The sequence below is a fragment of the Pogona vitticeps genome, chromosome 5, assembly GCF_051106095.1.
Source record: "Pogona vitticeps strain Pit_001003342236 chromosome 5, PviZW2.1, whole genome shotgun sequence".
Taxonomy (NCBI): Eukaryota; Metazoa; Chordata; class Lepidosauria; order Squamata; family Agamidae; genus Pogona; species Pogona vitticeps.
Genome location: NC_135787.1, coordinates 96,407,637 through 96,431,208, shown reverse-complemented (window position 1 = coordinate 96,431,208; position 23,572 = coordinate 96,407,637). Strand labels below are relative to the sequence as shown.

The following is a 23,572-nucleotide window of genomic DNA, read 5'->3' as shown; positions in this document are numbered from 1 at the left end:
ATGATAAGCCTCAGGCTCGGCCGCAGGCGCCACATAATGGGTCTTCTGCTTCCTCTTCCGAGGAGCCTCAGGCAACAGAGACGGCCAGAGATACCAACTCCTGACTAGATGCTGAGCCCAGTAAGGAACACAGGCTGGATTGTGCCAACTGCCCACCTCAGTAGAGGTGTCTGCCCAGTCAGGGGAAAGGCATAGCTGTGGCGATGGTGCAGTCACCTACCTCGGGGGAGGCATTTCCTCATCACCCAATGGTATGCTGAGGCATACCAAGTCATGCCGGGATTGAGCCAGAGGTGGAGCTGATGGCAAGGCCACAGGACGGGATGGCTTTTGAAACAGCTTCTTCTTCTTCAGTACCAAGGCCTGAAACAGCTTCTTCTTCTTCGGTACAAAGGCTAGAGACAGCTTCTTCTTCTTTGGTACCAAGGTCGGAGACAGCTTCGTTATCGATGCCACGGCAGTTGACCTTGAGCCCAAGGAAGACGCCTTTGCCACCTTCTTTGAAACCTTAGGCAAACAGCCACCGCTGAAGGAGGCTCAGAGGGGTGAGCCTGTGGTGAGTCCCTAACTGAGACTCAAGCAGGGCAAAGAGACTTTTCCCACGGGAAGGAACCAAGGCGCTGCAATCTTAGCTTAAGTGTTGGCTTGGTAAATTTCTTACAAGCAGCACAAAGGGCCGGCTGATGTTCTTCTCCTAGACAAAATAGGCACCGGGAATGGCCATCCGATAATGTTATTTTATTCAGGCAGGTGGTTCAACATTTGAAAGTGGGCATAAACAATGCAGAAAATGAAAGAATAAAAAATAACACAGTTTTAGGCTTCTGTCCAACTCACAGATCTGAAGGGAACGTCAACAGTCCAAAGTTGAAAGTACTGGGAGATCCAAAGGTAAGCTGTTTTTTTAAAGACGTCAACGCGGGAGCTCCAAAGCTGAGAAGCTGCAGCAGCACTGGCAGAAACAGAACTGAGACACTCGGTGCTAGGGCAGGGTTATGGGTAGCGTGTGGGAGGTCCCAGCACCATGTGCTTGAGCTCTAATATTCAGGTGCAGATTAACCCACTAGTGTGCATTCACAGAGACCATGAAGAAGAACTTGAGTTCAGACACTTGGTTTCATTTGAGAAGTACATTCTTGTATGGGTCCTCACCAGGACACACAAATTGGCATCTGAATTCTTGGGGCTTGGTTAATGGTCTGTGGCAATATTTGGAGTTAGGAATTGGTGTTGCTCCTTTGTATTGTTACATGTGAATTATCCATATTTATCTTAATTAAATTTTGGTTAGAAGAAGAGGAGTGGTCTTGTTTGTCATAAGCATGGGATATGTAGTCAAAAGCATGTCATGATGGCATATGTAGTCAGAGAAATGTAAAATGGAGTCAGTTAGGTTCTGTGTGAAGATGATTTGAGAGACTTTGAAATGTGTTTTTCTAAGTACTATGAGAATGTTTTCATGAAGACCGTTACACCCAGCATGCTGATAATGAACGCCAAATTGAGGGGGCCGTGCAGACTCAACATTCCAAGCTTCCTACAGAAGACATAAACAACACCTGCACTCTCATGGGAATAATGGGAGAAGTGGTACAACCTCTAAAAAGTTAATTTGGTTAACACCAGATGGGCCATGAAGAAGGGAGGAGGTTGGGGAAGTAGAAAATGGACAATGGGTTTTGTGAATTGTGTTCAATGGTTCGTGTGTTTCTTTGATGATGGGTTTCTATTCCATCATCAGAGCAACACCCATCAACATCCGTACCTGATTGAGAAAGGATGTAAGTAAGGAGAAAGGAGGTGGTGGCTAGCCCATCATAGCCCACTATAGCCTACCCTAAATTAGCTTTTAGAGTTTATTATTTTAAATGGGAACTAGTTATCTTATTTAACTGCAATGATCTTTGAATATGTTCTTAATGCCGATGCTTATGCAACATAAACTGATTTCTAATGAATCTTTATTTTTCTAATAAAAATTAATTATTAAAAATTCTTACTGAGGACTGGTCTCTTGAACAGCAGGGTTTGGCTACTTCCAGTGGTGAAGAGGGCCACAGACTTGCTATCATTTTAGAGTCCTACCTAATTGAGCTGTTATGAGCTCTAAGGAGTCACAAAGCCCATGTGCCTGTACTTGCAAAGTACTGAGTAAGTGCAAACTGTTCTTTTTAGGTCAGACTTGTCCAATGGGCTTGTGCTATGCACTGCTGAAGTCTAAGGACTCAATCCAGCGCAAGGGTGGTAGATAAGTGCCGTCCGAACTCTCTGGCTGAATGCCCAACAAACCTTTAGGGGGCCGTGAGCATCACTTTTTTTATCTAGCCAACACCATACTACTATTATTGTAGTTGTAAAAGCTTTTTAAAAATATTTTTCATGAAAAGAAAAGGGGTAAGAAAGGAGCCTCACTGTAATAGTTTGGGTTAGAATTTTTGTTGTTGCATGTTTAGAGGGTGTGTAGGTTATATCTGAAGCTTCTCTAAAGGGCAGAATTGTAGTCTTTTTCAGCAGTTTTAATCAAAAATGGATAAGAAAATGTTCACTGCACTTGTATTTACTGCTCCATCACTGCTCCACCTGAAACATGAGCCAGAAATGCTTTTGGATGACTCTCATTGCCATAGTAGAAGTTGCAACAGCAAAACAAACTAAACAAAAAGTGTTTGATGCATTGTGTCATCTGGCAACTTCCTTTCTTTATTTTGTTCCCTTCCTGCAAACTTTTTTTAAAATCCAATGTTTGTTTTTTGTTTCTTTCTCTTGATTTGCAGGAAGCTTACCATGCAAATACAGGACAGACGGGAGATAAGGGTCTTAAACACCTGGAGGACATCAGCTTGGAGAAAGCTGGTCTTTGTGAAGGAACAGACCTGGTCTATTCCCCACGTGCACCCATTATGTGCTTTTAAGACACTTCTGATTTCTGGTGATTCTAAATACTGTACAAGTTTTTAAGGTGTGAGAGATGTTTATGGAGTAGGTTACTGCAGTCATCATCATTCAATGAGTTTCCATGGCTCAGCAATAATTTAAACCTATGTTCCCTGAATCCTAATCTGACACTTTATCCACTACATCATACTGGGCTCTGTGGTCTTCATACCCTGCCACCTCTCTGATAAAACCAACCACACCTGCTTCTATTCCATCTAGTTGCTCTCACATAATTTTCATTATATAAAGTACATTCTTATTCTTCATGCCCAACAGGACACCTTATCCACGAGATGAAACAGATTGCTAAATCACACAGCCTTAACCCTTCTAACTCTAAAATTGATACCGCTATGTTTTGCATCACAGCTGTTTTCTCAGGATAAGCTGCAGAAGCTACTGCACCAACCATCCACCCATCATATGCCTGCTGCCCAATTTCTGGGTATAACGGCCACAGAAGCAGCCCTATCATCTACTATAAAATTGTTTCCATATACATTTACTTAAGTTTTTACACAGTGAAAAAATGCCCCTATACTCCCTTTTGACTTGATGAAGCCTGATAAATGAGAAAATACCTGCAGTTGCAAAGGACAACCACCAGCTATGAGATGGATAAATTGAAGTACTGTATTAGCACAGTTGGAAGAGTTTACATAAAATAAGCTCTAGCTTAATCTTATGTTTCTTTTTACAGTAAAAGTTGAAATAAGAAGCCTCATAGGAAGAATAATCTATTCCACTTATCCTTCATAATCCTGAGAACAATATATAGTTCTACGTATTGAAAGAAACGTGTTCCTGAGTGTTTAAGCAATATGTTGTCTTCACTACATCACATGGTTAACAGACTCCAAATCATCAGCACTGGAGATCCCGACTCTTCCTATATAAGGGTGGCACTTTCTTCTTTCTGTGAGGACACTTCCTATATAAGGGTGGCACTTTCTTCTTTCTGTGAGGACCTGTGTCCCTCAGATACTTTTAGAACACACTTATCTAGGCATCCCTCCGGAACAAACTATTTGCCATTCAAGGTAGCTTATATAGAGGACGGTTATTTGCCGTTGCTATGAGCCTTTGAAGAAGAGAATAGACTGTTGTGTTAGTGATGGCAGCATGTTCCTATTAACCACCAGGTGTGTTTCCAAACTAGGGCTTGACAGTACACAAAACCTCTATCACCCCTGATGTCAACAAGGGAACACAATACCTATCATTATGATGGGTTCAGTGTATATATGGGGATGAGTGCATGATTCTCTAATGGGGTTCAACAAAGGTGTCAAAGGAGGAGTGTGGGTTTTCAGTCATTGTAGAATTGTCCAAAAGTGCAGCAGTTTTCTGCATAGGAACCAATGCCATTCACATATATAGGAAAGAGTAAAGGACTGCACCATAGGATTGCAGGTTGGTTCTGCTGCCTAGAGAAATCAAGTGATTAAGAACAAAAACTGTTCTCATGTGCATACTCCTTATTCTCTCTTTTCAGACGGAGGGCTCCTCAAGCTAGAAATTAGGGGATACTATGCAACTACTCCATCTTTTTTTCCATAACAGATTTTCTAAAGTAAGGAAAAAGATAGAAGATACTGTAGAAAAACAAGGGGAAAATCTCTGTGAAGCCCCTGTAAAACTTAGTGAATGAGGGAGGGTGATGGTGTAAATCTCTGGAATCTCTGTTGATTATATTGTTTGTAACAAATTGTTAAGAACTGGTTTAACACAGAGTGATTATTAAGTATAGCAAGCATTTAAAGTAGGAGTGGGCAGAACACAGACTTCCAGATGTTGTTGACTCACGGCATTCCTGACTGCTGGCAATACTGTTTAGGACAGGTCTTACGGGAGTTAAAATTCAACAACATCTGGATCACTGTATTTTGCACATTTTTATATACGTATAGCTATTCAGAAGTCTTCATTAAACTTCAAATTAACAGCATATACTTAATTTCTGATTTTTGTTTCCCTGTAACTGGAATGAAAAAAGAAAATGTTTACAATTATAATGGGGGGGGGGGAGATACTGTGTCCTATAATCTTTAAATAATCCAGTTACGGTTTTCATAACTATCTAACCAGAATAAAATAACAAGAAAACAAATACAAGGAAGAAATATGCAGAAGAGTCGCAAGGATAACTGATTCTTTGAAGAGCCATATGATGAAGAACCTGCGATTTTAGAAAGTCAAGTGAAGGTAGCTTTTAAAGCTCTTGGAAAAAATAAATCACCAGGAATATACAGTATAGGACACTGATAGAATTAATTCAAAGTAGAGAGAGGAAATCTATCAAAATCTTAAGAATATGCCAACAAGTATGGAAAACAAAACAATAGTCCATAGGTTGGAAATGTTCAGTATGCATTCCAAACCCCAAGAAAGAAGATGCCAAGGAGTGCAGTAACTATAAGACCATTGCATTCATTTCCCATGTAAGCAAAAATAATGCCAAAAAAAAATTCTCAAGTGCAAGGATATGTCACTGAAGACCATGTATGCTATGGTAATCCCTATTATTATTATTATTATTATTATTATTATTATTATTATTATTATTATTATTATTATTATTATTATTATTATTATTATTATTATTATTATTATTATTATTATTTATTTATTTATTTATTTATTTATTTATTTATTTATTTGATTGATTGATTGATTGATTGATTGATTGATTGATTGATTGATTTATACCCCGCCTATCTGGTCTACTCGACCACGCTAGGCGGCTTCCAGTATAGGATAAACCAATAAAACACAAGAACATTACATAATCATTTGATACAGTTATAATAAAATAGAGTGAGAATAAAATAAGGAATAGAAAAGAAATCAGGTATTGACTGGAGGGGAGGCCTGGATGTACAACCATGTTTTTAATTGGGTTTTAAAGATTCCCAGTACCAAAATTACTTTGTTCAGATGTGAAAGCTGGACAGTGAAGAAAGCTGGCAGGGAAAAAATGATTCATCTGTAATTTGGCACTGGAGGGGAGCTTCTTAAACACACAAGTGGGTACATCAAACCAAGCTTCTTAAACACACAAGTGGCTAGATCAAACCAAGCCTGAACTCTCTCTCCCTAGAGGCAAAAAATGATTCGTACTCAGGCATGTCATGAGAAGACAATATCACTGGAAAAGATAATAATACCAGGGAATGTAAAGGAAACAGGAAAAGAGGAAAACCTAATAATGGTATGGATTGACTCAATAAAGGAAGCCACGGGCCTCAGTTTACAACAGCTGAGAAGGACTGTGGACAACAGGGCTTTCTGAGTCACTAATTCATCATTCCTGTTATGTGCCATAAACTGGAAGGAATTTGATGGCACGTAACAACATGGCTTTTGTAATATAAGGTTTAATATAAATTAGCTCTTCTGAGAGCTAGCGTGGTGTGGTGGATACAATTATGGACTAGGACTAAGAAAACCTGGGTTCACATCTCACTTGGCCCTGGAAACTCATCAGGAGGTAAAATCACTCTTTATATCACATACCTCAAAAACCTATTAGGATCACTATAAATTGGTGCATAAGACATACACCGCATGCTATTCACACTTATTAGTTGCCTATGAACATGTAACTCTAGGCAACATGTAACTTCATTAACAAAAATTAAAACAGGATAAAACAATCAAGTACAGTATAACTGTGATAAGCGGGATGAGAGCATAGAAGTTCTCGTCGGAGTGCCGTCCACCAGTAAGACCTCCAGAGAGGTACAGACCACTCCACCGCCAACGCCTCCCAGAAAGATACACCAGGGGACAGACACCTGGGAGCTGGAAACAAGTCTGCGGGGTCTGACGGTGGCAACTCAAACGAAGAAAGATTTGGTGGGAAAGGAGTTCCATGGCGGAGGCAGGGATGGGGATTATAAATAGGGACCACGACAACATACCGGGTGGCTGGGAACTCCTCTGGGTGGAAGACCCATGGACTGGGAAATGGGAAAGGATAATGGTACCCAGAGAGGAGGCAGACTATCGCCGTAGGAGGGGACTTCCCCAGCGCGCGTCTTACTGGGGTGAGTCCAAGGTTAAAGAGTGGAGTAGACGAGAGAAGAGAAAGAAGCAGTGGCCCTGGAAGCCGAGGAATGTTGGGCATTGCGTGCAGAAGAGGCACGGAGGATGATGTACCTCCAGGACCATGGGGACAACTCATGGGGGAGAGAGACCTAGTATGGGGAGAGGACGGGGATGGTGAAACCCTACCATTACTGAGAGGCGAAGGAACAGAAGCTGGTGTTCCCAGTTATGAACCGTTTGTTTCTGGACCCTGGGATGTTAAATCACTGAACCCTTTTGATTCAGAACTTTGGTTGCCCTTGCCAGCCCCGTTGGTCTCACAAGAGAAGTTATGGAATGATTCATTAAAAGAAGTTTTACTGATGACTAAAGAAATAAACACCAGTTTGGATTTTGGTTCAAAAATGACTCCTGTCTTCTTTGAGCAAAAAGTGGAGCTTAATAACAAACCCTCACAATAACATCAACATAAAAACTGAATCCAATCAAAAATCTATGTCAGAAGTCAGGGGCTGGGATGGACATTCCATGGCTCAAGCCCTGCAACCAATCTTTGGTTTGTTCAGAACTAATAATACTGATAGATAAACTGAATCTTTCCAACTAACTTTCCTCCAAGTTAGTAAGTACTAACTAGACAAATCCTGCAGGGCTTAATTGAACATGAAATTATGAATCTGAAAAGCATCCTTAACAGAAACACTTTTATTCTGAAAGTAAAGCGATGATTAGATTAAAAGAAACAATGTTTTTTGTTTTTTTTTAAATTTAATATACTGCTCTCATTAGTGCCACACCACCACTATGGGCAGTTCACAATAAAATACAGAGTCAAATAGTTAATCTAATAAAACCATAAACAATCTAACAGTAGAGTCTTCTCTCTTCTGCCTTTACAGAGGCTGGAAATCATTAGAAGTGAATTGCTTCCTGCCAGAAAACTGCCAGACTTCCAAATTACCTCTCTCAGCTTTATTACTTCTGAGGATAGGCACAGAGGTATTCAAGCAAGAGAAAGCAATGGATGCTCCTCTCTTATTACTCCCCTTCTCTAGGCAGTGTTGCAGGGAAAGCTGTGTCTACAACGCTGCCTACTTACCTTCTTTTTCTGGGCAATGCAGCATAGAGGATTAAACACAGAAGGAGTTTAAGTGGTTGCCTCATCCTACACTTTTCCTCTAAGTATTGTGTTGGATGTTGGGCCCAAACAGCCCAACTCTCTGCATCATCCAGTGAAGAGGGTTTAAGAGGCAAGATCTGGTTCTCTCCTTCCTCTCCTCCATGACACTTAGCAACAGGAAGGTAAGCAAGCAGATTGACCAACTCTTTTTGCTCACTCCTTACCTCCAGATGGCCTCAATGAGACAAATCCTTCCTGCTGCCTTCACTGAGAAGATAATGGACCAAAGAGGGCAAGTGAGTAATCTTGCACAGTAGCAACCACCACTTGATAGTGTGAAGGTAGCAGCTGCTGTTTTAAGAAAATGTTGCTGCTGTTTCTTACTCCTCTTCTCTCTCTCCCTCTCCCTCTCTCTTTTCATTAGCAGAATCTCCACCACTATGCTGACCAGATGGAGAATCGGGGGGGGGGGGTTTAAAACAGCCATGACCAATCATATATGCTGAATTACAGGTGCAGTCTACCCTACTGGCCTGCCCTGACAGGACTGGCAGGAGAAAAGAACCATGACTGCCTGCACATTTTGATACTCTGCTCAGAGCTCCCAGGGAGGGAGGACAAGCATCAACTGCTTCTTACAAGAGCCATTGCCTCCACAAAACTGATCATAAAGAATGGGGCAAGCGATGGCTGCCACTCTGAACGCTGCCCTGCTATCTTCCTCTGGAATACACTACTGGGCATCTTATCTCTTTACATGACACAACAGGTAAATTGCACATAACTATTCAGTGGCAGTGAACAATGGGGGTGGGGTGGGGGGAGGGACAGAAAAGAGTCACACACACCCTTACTTATTGGGTGATGTGGGAGGCTGAGATAATTGTGCCCAATCCCCACTACCAGATCATTCCAAAAGAATATCCAGCCAAGCATAAGGCAGGCTCAGGAGGATATTCCTCGACTGACAAACCCTCTATGCTATGACAAACCCAAAGGGAGGCCAAATCACGGGCAGCCGCTGCGACTCAGACTCTGCTTCTTCTTCTTCTTCTTCTACAGGCTTTGCAGACCCACTCCTGCCTGACGAGGAGCTTCCCTCAAAGGGAGAGCAGGGGAGAAGACTCGTAGCCACTGCTCTCCTGGGAGGGCGCGCACGCTGGCCTGCCCTGCCCCCCCAAAATCCCACAGACAGGCTCGGCGGGGACGGGAATTCCACGAAGCTTCCCCGGCTAGGGCGCCCACCTCCCGGCTCTTTTTCCAGCTTTTGCTGCGGGGTGAGCCGGGGGGGGGGAGGATGGGAAGATGCCTAGTGAAACACTTAAAGGGGTTCTCCTCGCCAAGAGGCTGCTCTCCCTTGAAGGGAAAAGTGGCATCGTTAAGCGGGCGCCTTGGGCACAGGAGCCTCTCTCGCTCTCCCCCCACAAGAGAGTCACCGTCGCCACCTCACCGTCAACCCTCCCGCCCACCTTTGCAACTGCGCGGCCACGCAAGGAAAGGAAGGGTCGCCAGCAGTCTGGCCTCCTGCCGCCAAGTAAGGCCTTCCCTCCATTCCTTACCTGCTTCCCAGGCTGGGACAAGTAAGCCCGCTCCCGCCTGCCATCCTGCCATTACTACAGAAACCTTGATGGGGGGGGGGGGGAAGCTGCCGCTCCTCTCAAGTCTAGCAACACCCCCCCTTTCTCCCTTGGAAACCGATCCCGACAGTGAAACTATTCGCCATTGGGTACAATCTTCAAACACCGCACTTTCTCATTGGACATAATGAACGGGGTGGGCAAAAATGAAGGACCATAGACTTAAAAACCCCGGTTCCAGGGACTGAAAAATTTCTGCATTTCTTTAGACCTTTTAATTGCTCCTTAGGATGAAAGCGAAAAAAGCACATAGAAAACCGTATCACATAGAAGTAAAAGGCAGCAAAATGAGTTAATGCTCTTACCTTATTCTGTTAAAAAGCCCTTTTCATTTTTTAAAACACTTTAAAGCACTACACGTCCTCATATAAGCTATGCACCCCCATGGTGTATTATTATTCTGCATATAATAGTTTGATTATACAGTATAGTTTGCTGGGAGTTGATTTAATGGTGCATTAAGTTTTGTGCAATCTATTTCATAAGAAATTATTTGAACTGGTAATCCGAACATGGAACATTTAACAAGATAAAAACACTGCAGGGCAGTTATAGGTCAGAACTCTCACATCAACAAAACACAAGGGAAGAATGTTTAAAATTCAAAAAATATTATGCTACCTTTTTCATAAGAAATAAAATCTTAAATTAGTCTTGGAAGTGTAAGCATAACCTTCCCTTCGCTACAATTTATTTCTGCACAGAAGCACTGCTGCTTAATGACAACTACTGGTATGTCAAAATCCTGGAATCATCCCTTTGTTTTCTTATGTGCATTTCTTACCTCTGTTCTGAGGAAGCCAAAAGAGATGCAATACCTCCCACATCAAATAAGCTGGAGAGCTCTACATGTATTTCACCTTATTTCCATTCCCTTGTACTAAGAACTGAAGTTTCTAAATAAAATCCAACTAAGTACATTCATGTTGTTAATAAGACACCAGGTGAAGCCTCGGAAAGCAGCCCAGGCATGAAAGAAACTTTCAGTTTTGATCTTATCACACCCTGCAGTCCAGATGTGTACTCTTTACAGTGGACCCTCTACTTACAGAATTAATGTGTATCGGAACGGTGACTGCAGGTCGAAAAGTCGGTAGGTCGAGGCTCCATTGACCTACAGTGCATTGAAAACCAATTAATCCGTAACCAGCCATTTTTGTTCCGTTTTGGTTTTTTTCTGGTCTGTAGGTTGATTCTCCGGCTGCAAGTCGAACCTAAATTTTGCGGCCAGAGAAGTCGGTAACTCGAAAAGTCTGTAAGTCAAGCTGTCTGTAAGTTGAGAGTAATGAGAGGTTCAGCCTCTATGAAGTTCTGTAATAGGCAATGCCAGCAAAAATGGACACTTCTCCCCATCCTGAATTTTAAATAGATAAAAAGATTTCTCATTTTAAAGTACACAGATGGGCATTCTGTGTTATATTGGTGTATGCTGTGCAAATGAACTATGATAGCATACCATTACACAGCTTCTCTCAACCCCAGCTAGGAAAAAATCCTGTGGATGCTCTTGCTTGCAATATACAAATTCAAGTTGTTTCACACATACAGCTTTGCGAGGTAAGCCTGAAGTCCATACAATTTAACATTCAGTTTCCACAGATTCTATTTCCATAAGTCTGGTACTTCTGGAATCAGAGAAGTAGAAGCTAAAAACTAAAGATCCTCTCAGCAGAACCATGAAAGCTGGTGTTTATTAGTCTAATTTGGCCCTGTGATTAAACACTGAAATCTTTCTATTCTGATTTCCAGCTGCTCTATGCATTAATTCACTGAATTTACAGCCCACCTGTCTCTTCAAAATGGCTTACAACAAAGATGAGCAAAATATAGTTAAAACACAAACACACACATACTGTATTACGAAATAAAAGGATTAAAATAATAATTTAAACTCTACCAATATGTTCAAACTCAAAATAAAGCAAACATATGTGAAAAGACTGTTGCTAAAACAACTGGTGAGTTAGAAAAAGCCTATATTAATGATAGGGTCTTTGCTTGTCAGTGGAAACTTAGCCAATTGTGGTGGGGAAAATCAGTTTTACCTCAAATCAATCCATTCAAACCATCATCTTAGAACTCTGGAGTTGGAAGGAATACCTTGCAATCTTTCCTGGTTATAGATTTTGTGGATATGCAAAAATGTATATTGTGGATGGTCTCAGAAGTTGTGTTGAGGATTACTTAGTAATCCAGTTCTTCTTGCTTGAGAATACAGAAGCCTAACAAAGCTGGATTTTTGTACTGTGTTATTTCTGTACTCACAAGATCAGATGCTCTGCTGCTTTTGTTTCCTATGAATTATCAATTGTTGCTGGAAGTTGAAAATAAATCTCTGAGGAAGTATTTTAGTGTAGACTCCATTCCCCCTCCCTATTTTGGAAGCATGATCTTGTTATGTATCCTCATTATTTCTGTAACTGGTCTGGCTTTTTGCATTTCTGATATATGCTCAATTTACTGTGGAACCAGATTTTTCTTATTGCATCATGGTGTGTGGTTTCAAGCCCCAACTCATTTTTGTCTCTCAGGATTTTAAATGTTCATAGCTCCTTGAGCCTTTCAGTTTAGCTTGGCTTCCGCAGAAGACAAGAGACAGTGACACATCAGTTTCATTAGTACAGATGATTAAGACTATTGTGCTGTTGTGCATTACAGCAGACTGAAAAAGATTTCATTTGGAGGCGTTTTCTGAATTGCTTATGAAATATTGTAAGTCAATAATGTTTACCTAACTTTATTTTTAATCTTATTTCATGATTATTATTTTTTCTCCTGGAGCTTAAGGTACAATTTGATAGCCAATAAGGTGTACTGGATAACGTCAGGCGAGAATTGGGGAAACTTCAAATTCCCGCTCAACCATGGACACTCAGTGGTTGGTGGCAATAGTAAACTACTCTTCAAATATCTCACATACTTTGAAAATCCTTTCAGGGTTGCCATATATTGAGTGTCAGTTGAAGGCATGTAACAAACACAAAGATTAGATGAATAGCTTGGTGGGTTAGGTAGGCTGTGAAGCCAGAGACTGGCAGTTCGATCCTTCACTGTACCTCCTGAGAGTAAAGCCATCTGTGTGGCCTCAGGAGAGCTGCATAGTCCCAGGGCATCCCCAAAAGAATGAAATGGTAAGCCACTTCTGAGAACTCACTCTCTAAAAAACCCTGGAAAGGTGGCTGTGACTGGCTTAAAGTGACTGTCTGTTGAAAGGTGTGTCTAAAATATTATAAAATAAAATACTAGCAACGCTTGGAAGACAGAAACAAGGAGTTCTGCAGCACTGAATTCCCCTTCCTCCAACATTAGAAAAACCTGCCACAGGACTTCAGGTTTTGCAGCTTATGTCATGGAGTGGAATGCTGCTGATCTGATAGCCATTCATGGACTCAAGAGCCTTTTCAGAAAATAAAAAGGGCTCTAGTGAGAAAAGAGGCAAGCAGAAGATTCAATGGCTGCAAAGACTGAGCTCTGATTAAATGCACTTGATAGGCAAACTGTGCCAAGAACAGCTATGAAATGAAATAGGGACAAAAGGCTTATTCATCTACCATTGCTGACCCATTATTTATTACTGCAGTAAAGGGGCTCTGCAACCAAAGATGGAGAAGCTCAATACAGTCAGCAAAAACAAGACCTGGAGCTGATTGTGGCTCTGATCATCAGCTTCTCATAGCAAAATTCAAGCTTAAAATGAAGAAAGTAGGAAAAACCACTGGGCTACTCAGGTATAATCTAAACCAAATTCCTTATGAACACACAGTGGAAGTGAAGAACAGATTTAAGGAACTCGATTTGGTGAACAGAGTGTCTGAAGAACTTTGGATAGAGGCTCGTAACATTGTACAGGAGGCAGCAACAATAACCATCCCAAAGAAAAGGAAATGCAAGAAAGCAAAGTGGCTATCCAACGAGGCCTTACAAATAGCAGAAAAGAGAAGGGAAACCAAATGCAAGGGAGACAGGGAAAGTTACAGAAAATGGAATGCAGATTTCCAAAGAATAGCAAGGAGAAACAAAAGTGCCTGCTTAAATGAACAGTGCAAAGATATAGAGCAAACTAATAGGGGAAAAAACAGAGATCTGTTCAGGAAAATTGGAGCTATTAAAGGAACATTTTGTGCAAAGATGAACATGATAAAGGACAAAAATGGGAGGGACCTAACAGAAGCAGAAGACATCGATAAGAGGTGGCAAGAATACACAGAGGAATTATACCAAAAAGATTTGGATATCCCTGACAACCCAGATAATGTGGTAGCTGACCTTGAGCCAGACATCCTGGAGATTGAAGTCAAATAGGCCTTAGAAAGATTGGCTAACAACAAGGCCAGTGGAAGTGATGGCATTCCAGTTGAACTATTTAAAATCTTAAAAGATGACGCAGTTAAGTTGCTACATTCAATATGCCAGCAAGTTTGGAAAACTCAACAGTGGCCAGAAGACTGGAAAAGATCAGTCTACATCCCAATCCCAAATAAGGGCAGTGCCAAAGAATGCTCCAACTACCGTACAATTGCACTCATTTCACACGCTAGCAAGGTTATGCTCAAAATCCTGCTAGGTAGGCTTCAGCAGTATGTGGACCAAGAACTCCAAGAAGTACAAGCTGGATTTTGAAGGGGCAGAGGAACTAGAGACCAAATTGCTAACATGTGCTGGACTATGGAGAAAGCCAGAGAGTTCCAGAAAAACATCTACTTCTGCTTCATTGACTACTCAAAAGCCTTTCACTGTGTGGACCACAACAAACTATGGCAAGTCCTTAAAGAAATGGGAGTGCCTGACCACCTTATCTATCTCCTGATAAATCTATACATGGGACAGGAAACAACAGTTAGAACTGGATATGGAACAACTGACTGGTTCAAAATTAGGAAAGGAGTACGACAAGGCTGTATATTGTCCCCTGGCTTATTTAACTTATATGCAGGATACATCATGTTAAAGGCCGGAGTGGGGGAATCCCAAGGTGGAACAGATTGCCAGAAGAAATATCAACAACCTCCGATATGCAGATGATACCACTCTGATGGCAGAAAGTGAGGAGGAATTAAAGAACCTTGTAATGAGGGTGAAAGAGGAGAGTGCAAAAAACAGTCTGGAGCTCAACATCAAAAAAACTAAGATCATGGTCACTGGTCCCATTACCTCCTGGCAAATATAAGGGGAAAATATGGAGGAAGTGACAGATTTTACTTTCTTGGGCTTCATGATCACTGCAGATGGTGAGAGCAGTGTTGAAATTAAAATACACCTGCTTCTTGGGAGGAAAGCGATGACAAACCTTAACAGTATCTTAAAAAGCAGAGACATCACCTTGCCAACAAAAGTCCGCATAGTCAAAGTTATGGTTTTTCCTGTAGTGATGTATGGAAGTGAGAGCTGGACCATAAAGAAAGCTGACCGCTGTCATCAAAGCTACCAACATGAATTTGACCCAACTCAGGGAGGAAGTGGGAGACAGGAGGGGCGTGCGTGCTCTGGTCCATGGGGTTACGATGAGCTGGAAGCGACTAAACAACAACAACCACAAACTTTGAAGTATTTCAGTGAGAACAAGACTACTGTGACACCTTTAAGCATAACAAATGTATTTCAGTGTGAGCTTTCCTGGATGATATACTATATTTGCGAAGGCTTTCACGGCCGGGATCTAATGGTTGTTGTGGGTTTTTCGGGCTCTTTGGCCGTGTTCTGAAGGTTGTTCTTCCTAACATTTTGTCAGTCTCTGTGGCCGGCATCTTCAGAGGACAGCACTCTGTGCTCTGGTGTCCTCTGCTGTGCTCTGGTATACCTCTGAAGATGCCGGCCACAGAGACTGGTGAAACGTTAGGAAAAACAACCTTCAGAACACGGCCAAAGAGCCTGAAAAACCCACAACAACCATTTCCTGGATGATAATTACTTCTTCAGACACGTGATTAGTGCGTGGAAAGCTCTCACTGAATAAACTTTTGTTAGGCTCAGATGCCACCATAATTTAATTTAAGCTATAAAAGAATAACATAGCTAATTGTTATGTGCTACCAGTCACTTCTGCATTAATGGTGACCCTATGAGTTAAGGACATCTGAAAGTTCCTATCCCTAAAAAGCTCTTCCTCAGAGCTTGAAAACTAAGGGCTGTGGTTTTCTTTTTTAAATGAAACCATCTTGTGTTCAGTCATCCTCTTTTCCTACTACCCTCCATTCTTCTTAGCATCACCATCTTTTCCATAGCTGTGATTTACAGTTCACTGTAATATCTCAACGTTTTACCCTGGGTGACCCTATGAGGCGAATCTCGCCCCTTGATGGTATTATTCGCAGCATCCCTGACATGCTCAAAACCCTTCACTATTTAACGCTGTCAGTCCCAGAGAACTAACATTGTTATCTCCCTGGAAAAATATATTCCAGGGGGTTTACTCCCGAGTAATTATATTTTCAGCCTTATTAATGGTACGTTCATGCCCCATGGCACCCATCGAGCCTAATTCCTGAGTACACATGCCTGGAGCTGCAGTGTTTCTCATCAGGCCGAACGATGGCGACTAGTAAAGCATGTCCAAACAACCCACCGTTTCCACCAAATTCAGCTGTGCAGACCGGGCAAGGGAGCTCTGCGGCTCCCCAGCCCGCCCGCCCGCCTCCTCGCTGTGAGCCGCCCCATTCTCCGGTCCTCGGCACTCAGTACCACCAGCTACCCTGACTGCAATGCAACCACTCACTCCCCACAACACAACGACCGTTTTCTCCTCTTGTTTTGTCTCTCCTTCCCCGTCTCCCCCTTTCCCTGCTCTCCCCCCGAAGCTCCACCCTCCCGCCTCGGCTTCGTCTACGGCCAGCCACGGTTTCTGTAGCGACTGACAGTCGGCTCCAGCGCGGAATACTGATTGGCGCGTTGCTGTCATGTGACCTTGAACGAGTCTGCAGGGCGCCAAATTCAAACAACTAAGAAGAAGCAGGATATATCGATCAAAGGGGAGATTGGGGTCGGTTCTCTCCCTTCTCCCTCACCCAGGAAAGGGTGTGGCTTGCGGTGTGTGACACCCCCCCCCCCGCACCGGAGTTTCACCGACAGCTGTGCTCCGCCGGTTCCGCCGTTGCAACAAGAAGCGGTGAGAGAAGAGGAAAGGGGGCGCTCAAGGGCGCAACCGTATCAGCAACTTGCTAGAGTTGCATCGCGGGGGCTGTATGCGTGCAAGGGAGGAGGTGGGCAGTAGAGAGGCTGGTGCTGAAAAAGACGGATCCATCTCATAGTGCTTACCCGCAAGTCAGTTGGTTCCAGAAGGGCGTTCAATTCAAGGTCAAAGCAACAGAGACTCTTGCAGCATCTTAAAGACCAAAATATTTTGTTTGGCACAAACCTTCCAGGGCTATAACTTCTTATGTAGGTACTGACGCTATTCTTGGTGCATCTGAAGAAGTGGGCCATAAAAACGTATGTCAAGAAAAACTCATTGGTTTTTAAGGTGCCACAAGACTCTTGTCAGTTTTACTTTAACAAATCAACACAGCTACCCTGTGGAAAGCAATTCAAGGTATAGACTTCCTGATCAGATCTATCTACGAGAAAGCCAGCATAGACAAGACACAGAAGTCCACCTACTGTTTTGGTTTGCAACAGTGTAATCTGATACAGAGCAATTCCCACACAGTTCTAACCAAAGTTCTTGGGTCTGCTTTTTAAACAAAGTGCCATCTGTCTTGCTGGTGGATGACAGTGCCTGGCCAATACTAATCTGCATTAATTGACATCTAATTTAAGTCAAAATGGAGTATGTCATTGTGCAAGCCTTGATTTGTCATGTAATAAAATAATTCAAGCTCATTGGGAAAGTAATCTAAATTGGTCCTGCTAGGCTATGAAAGGAACAAAACTGACTGGATGTTTTTCATAGTGAAAGATAACAGATCACTTTACACTTGCAATGCGCAGACACCATGCAAAAGAAGGCAGAGATATTTTCTTTGAACCAGTATTGTAGTGTACTTTAAAAGGCAGAAACTGACAGTTTGTTGAAATTGCAGTTATACTATGTATCTCTAAACCTGGACAAGACTATTTTGTAGCAGCACAGTTGGTATTAATGGAAACCTGTAGTATACTGGTATTTGTTAGTTTTCTCATGACTTCTCGAGCTGTCTTTAATTTCTCCAAGGAGAAATTGGGTCTCAAGCATGTGAAATGAATCATAACTTTGACGCACTGAATCCATCCATGCTTACTTGGAAGCCTGTTGAATTGGGAGCGGGGGAAAGCTTTCTTCTGAGTGTACATAACGCAGAACAGGCTGCATGAGAATTCAGTGTTTCCTATGCATTATCTCAGTGAGCCATAAAATACCCCCGCAAAGGAAATACGGTAAGCTGTTTTTCCCATACTGTACATGAGTAAGCTACAGCCAAAGAAAGACTGCATTGTCTAATGTAAGAAGGGAAGGGGCCACAACCAAGAAAGCTCAGTTCAAAGTTTTGGCTTTTTTTGGTCTCCTTGGGTGTTACAATTCTTAACTTCAAGGACTGCGCGTGGGATGGGTATCTATTTTGTGGGAAGTACGTTCTACCAAATATCAAGGTCCTAAACTGTTATGGGCTTTATAGGTTATGACCAGAATTTTAACTTGGGCACAGAAAATAACAGAGCCAATGAAGGTGTGCTAAGACTGGGGATATGTGTTCATATCTGTGGGTACCTGGAATCAATCTGGTTGCCACATTTTGGACCTGCTGAAGTTTGTATACTAACTTCAAGGGCAGCCCTACCCTGTTTCCCTGAAAATGAGACCTAACCTGAAAATAAGCCCTAGTATGATTTTTCAGGATGCTTGTAATATAAGCCCTACCCCCAAAATAAGCCCCAGTTAAGTGAAAGCCCGCCCTCCACCATTGTGCAGCAACCAGATGACATGACTGTATTTGAATAAATGTAGATTGTGCATGAAAAAAATTAAGCCTCCCCTGAAAATAAGCTCTAATGTGTTTTTTGGAGCAAAAATATATATAAGACCCTGTCTTATTTTCAGAGAAACAGGGTACATAAAGAATGTTATAATAGTCAATTTTAGAGATTATCACCACATGAACAACTATTGTTAGGCATTTCTTATCTAGATAGGTGCACAGCTGGGCAATTAACCAAAGTTGATAAAAGGCACTCTTGGCCACAGCAGACATTTGCACCTCCATAGAGAGTGCTGGGTCCAAGAGGACTCCCAAGCTGTGAACCATATCCTTCAGGGGTAGTGTAACTCCATCAAGGCCAGGTAACTCTCTCTAATCAGTCCAGTGATTCTCCCAGCAGCAGGATGTTCATCTTATCTGGATTCAGTTTCAATTTATTGATCCACATCATGTTCATTATTAATGCCAGGCAACGCTTAAGGGCCTGCACAGTGTCACCTGCAGATGAAGTATATCATCCATGTATTAATGACAATGAACTCCAAATCTCTGTATGACTTCTCCCATCTTGTAATACTGATGAGAGCAGGGTTGTATGCTCCTTATTTCAAAGACTCTATAGTCCTACTCTTTCTTTTCCTCATCTCTTCTATTTTAGTTTCTTCTTGTCTCATTTCTGCAATGTTGATTTTGTTCTGTCCCATTTCTGCAACATTTTATGATTCTTTTTAATAGTTTCCATTAAAATTAATTCACTTTTCTATGTGCATTTTTTGTGACACAGGCACTTCTGTACATAGTTTGACATAATATAAACTTCAGCCATTACATGTCATAGATATAATGCTGCCTTTTACTTGATGTTTTAGTACTTGTCACTGTCACTCAGTATCTAGCAGGCATGGGAAATATGTTGACCTCACAGCGGTCTTGGGCAGTAATCCCCATCAACCATGATCTATCTAGCTAAGAACGAGAAATAATGAGATTTCCAGTCCAACAACATTTGGAGGGCTACATGCTCCCCATCATTGGTACAGAGAGAGATTCTGTGAACATGCTCCGGATGTTGTGATTTCATGTCCCAGGGCCAGATTCTGGGACAGAAAATAGATGAGGGCCCATATCTTGCAGGCATAAATTAGTGTTTCCCTCATAATATTTAAAATCCTGAGATGTTCAAATGGGCTTTAATTTGTGTATTTTTATTTAAAAGTAGTTTCAGCTAGTGATAGGATATAATTGTATTTCAATGTAATTTTTGTATTTACTATATAGTGTTCTTATGTATTTATTGCATATTGTAAACTGACCAGAGAGTGGCAACTCTAATGGGGAAATGGAAATAAATAAAAGAAAATTCACCTCTAATTTTAGTTTATTCCATTATCCATTTGCTGTGGTTGGTATACAAAATCTATAATAGTTTCCTGTAAAGGTGACAAACTTTTCATTTATTTCTAAGGAAATGTGTAGTTCATTCACACCAGTCCTTAAGGTTTTCTGTTCTTTATCTCATTCCTGAATAAATTATAATTCTAACAGAAGTCTTTTCCTTAACCTTCAACTTCTCACAAAGACATGTTGCAGTGAAAGCAACAAAGGCCCCTTATTATTCTGGCATAGTATTATAATTATTAGAAGAAACTTTTGTTGACTAAAATCCAATTCATCTGATGAAGTTTATGTCTTAATATACGTTATTCTTTAATATGCCACAAGACTCCATGTTACTCTTGTTTCAGCTCTGGAAAGATAACTTCAAAAAAGCTTCATCTAATCTTCTAGAGTCAGGCAAAAATGTATCTTTTATCTTTTGCCTTATTGATGATAGTAATCATCACTAGGCAAATGCTACTCAAGTGTTTTTCCAACTATTTTAAGGTCTCCTTCATTCTGATACTTTTTCATTTTCACAAACCTGAAAATAATATTATTAAAAATCTTTATCACAAACATAAAATGTTTTAATCCTTCACAGATCTTTCTGCTTCAGCAATTATGGCTACTACTCACTGAATAGCATAAAAAGGAGGAAGAACACAATCATATGCTATACCACCTTTTCCCATTATATCAAGTTGTAACTTATGTGTCAAAATTGTACATGCTCCTTGATGAACACGTTAATGATAAGATACCCTTTGCAATATTAGAAAAATATTAGAAAAACAACCATTAGAAAAATTACAAAAAAAAAAATCTAAATCAATACATTGGATTTTTGCCATCCTTACATAAATTCCTCTAGCAGCAGCGAAAACAGGAAAGCAATACAGTACAGATCCCTCTGTTAAAAGCAATTTATTATCTTTTAGCAACAAATATAATACTAACCAGCAATGCACAAGTCCTTCTTTTGGCAGCAAAATTATATTTGCCAGTAGTATACAGAGTTTCTAAGGACAACAAGAAAACACGACACGAAAGCTTTGTAAAATAATTGTGTTGGATTCTGAAATCACCTCCTGCAGAGGGTAGGCTCTTTATCTCTGCAAAAGGCTACTGATTCAGAAGAGAAATTTCACAGAAGAGGCAGTTTTTATTCATTCCCACTTCCACCTACAACCCCTTCAAAAAGGAGGGAGCAGGAATCATTGAAAATCTTGCTCTAGCAGCCAGAGTAGTCTTGGCAGAACTCCACTCTCTGAAAATGCTCCTACTGATCAGAACAAACCCAAGCGCTGCCTTTCACCAGCGTGCTTCAACATTCTCCACTGCCTGACATGAAATCATAGACATCTCCTCAAAGGAACAAAAAAAATCCTTTCTATTGCAATGTTGGAATAGAGCAATACCATGGTTGCCTCAGAAAGGGGGCTGATAATAAAAGAGTCTGGACCTCATCTTCTGTTGCAAATTTGTACATTTGCTGGTTTATCCAAAGCAACTATGTTTGTTTCTGTGTAAACTGCAAGTGCTCTGACTTTCCAGAAGGATTGTGTCTAAATAGCAACACTTCACACACTACTGGAACAAAAGTGGGAGTTTAGGTGAGGAAAGAAATAGGTATAGAGTACCTCAGGAGTTTGTGCTATAAGTCTTCTGCTACTGCTACTTCTGCTTCTTGACCTAGTTAGTACTAATAAATGTGCAGATTTTCAATCATTTTAATGATTGAAAATTATGCATTTATTTAATCTATTTAAATTATTTTTTTACTCTTCCTTTTTTCCTTAAAAGAACCCAAGGTGGCTTTTAATTATTGTAATTATTTCTCAAGATACATGCTTGCCATTTTTCAGAATCACAGCAAATTGCTTAAGGCATTTATCTGTTTTTTGCTGAGGGAGAGGATGCCTTCATGACTATGATTCCCAGAGAAATCCATTTTAATAGCACAATCAGATTTTTCAAGGAGTTTCTGAAGGGAATCAATATTGAGCAACAATAAGATTAAAAACAAAGCCTGTTGAAAAAAATGGAAATAACCTAAGTATAGTGTTTATGTACTGATATCACAATTTCAATAAGAGTATAAATGTGAGAACTTTTGATGGACTGCACTCTTGTTCTTTAAAAAATAATTAACATTTCATCATAAATATTTCAGTTTAATTGTTATAAATGCAGAAAATCTAAAAAAATGTAATTACATCAGAAGTGAGCAGCTTTAGTGGGAAAGCAATAATTTATTGTAACTCATGAACACTGTGTAAATTAATGGATTGGTTAGAAGATCTTGTAGTCACAATTATCCAGCACCCCTGCTTCATCATCAGTTATGTCAAGGGTAATCCGGATTAATGAAATCACCAGTTCATGCTCAATATATTTTTACAATGGCTGCAATCCAATAGTAAATCACAACTAGATTAAGCCCATTGAATCAGTTGGGATTTGGTTAACTGATTCCTCTGTACATTCTATTCATTCAATGGACCTACTCTGCTTATGACTTACTACTGGATTTCAGCCTATATAACCAAACTGTAACACTCCTAATTTTCAAAGGAAGGGTTTTAATCGCATTCTGAAGACTTTTAAGTGATATGGAAAAGCTTCCATCACTTTGAAGTAAGTATAACCTCCATGGAATGTTGGGAGTTCCTACTGGTTGACCTCTGTAACTGCTACAGAGAGGCCACGGCTGGACAGGTGTATTTGTCGTAGAGGATCTTGGTGAGGCTGGAGTTCATCTGTAAGTTTTTTGTGTCTCTCTGTGAGAGGATAATTACTCTATAAATAGTGACTTCTCAGTCTGACTCCATTGGGAAAAAGCTTCCGTTGTAGTTATTCCTGAATATCTAGGCCTTATTTCTGGCCTTTAGAGATGAAGCAAATGCATGTGCATCTCTGTGGTTACCAGTTAGATCTGATCAGTTACTTCTGTTTTTATTGGACTAGCTTGAAGGATTATTGATTTCAAGAACTGTTTCACAGATTTTTGAGTTGTGGCTAGTGCTCACTCTTGCTCTCTCTGTTTGTGTGTCGGATTGGACTGAAAAGAGTTTCTGTTTTTTCATGACCTATATTATTTTCAGTTGGGTTCAGCTCCCCAACCTCTAATTCCTGCGTAGCAGCGAACTTGCCTATGCCATTTAAAAAATACAACTAATTATTAAGTAGAGCCATGTCAAGCACAGCTGATGTTTATGTTTTATATCGCAGTCGGTATTTTAAAAATACCGCATAGTGAGTGGAAAGGTGCAATAAAATTAGTAAGTAAATAAAACAAATAATTTTCTACAATCAGGAATGAAGTACCTTGTCATCATCAACAACCTTCTTGATTTATGTCTTGTCAACCTTCATGATTTAAGAGTATATTCTGTGTTTATATTTTTCACTTTTTCCTGATTTATTGTAATATTCTTTGAAAACTAGGAACACTCTGATTTTCCTTTTTATTTTTGTGCCTGGAATTTTTTTTAAAGCCTCATTTTCTAAACAGCCTTAGATGATTGGGCAAGTGTATATCACCATAACAATACTCCTAG

General features: G+C 40.7%; 1 protein-coding gene across 2 annotated transcripts in view; it reads right to left on the bottom strand.

Annotated features, from left to right (window-relative positions):
• TULP3 (TUB like protein 3) overlaps positions 1–23,572 on the bottom strand; it is a 57,481-nt gene that overhangs the window by 33,454 nt on the left and 455 nt on the right. The window contains exon 1 of one of the 2 annotated variants that reach the window (XM_020811207.3): positions 9,667–16,528. The exons of the other annotated variant lie outside the window; for it this stretch is intronic. Coding sequence (XP_020666866.3) covers positions 9,667–9,710 — 44 coding nt within the window. The 5' untranslated portion in view covers positions 9,711–16,528. Of the gene's footprint in view, positions 1–9,666; positions 16,529–23,572 lie in introns of those variants that run through there. 2 annotated transcript variants of the gene reach the window in all.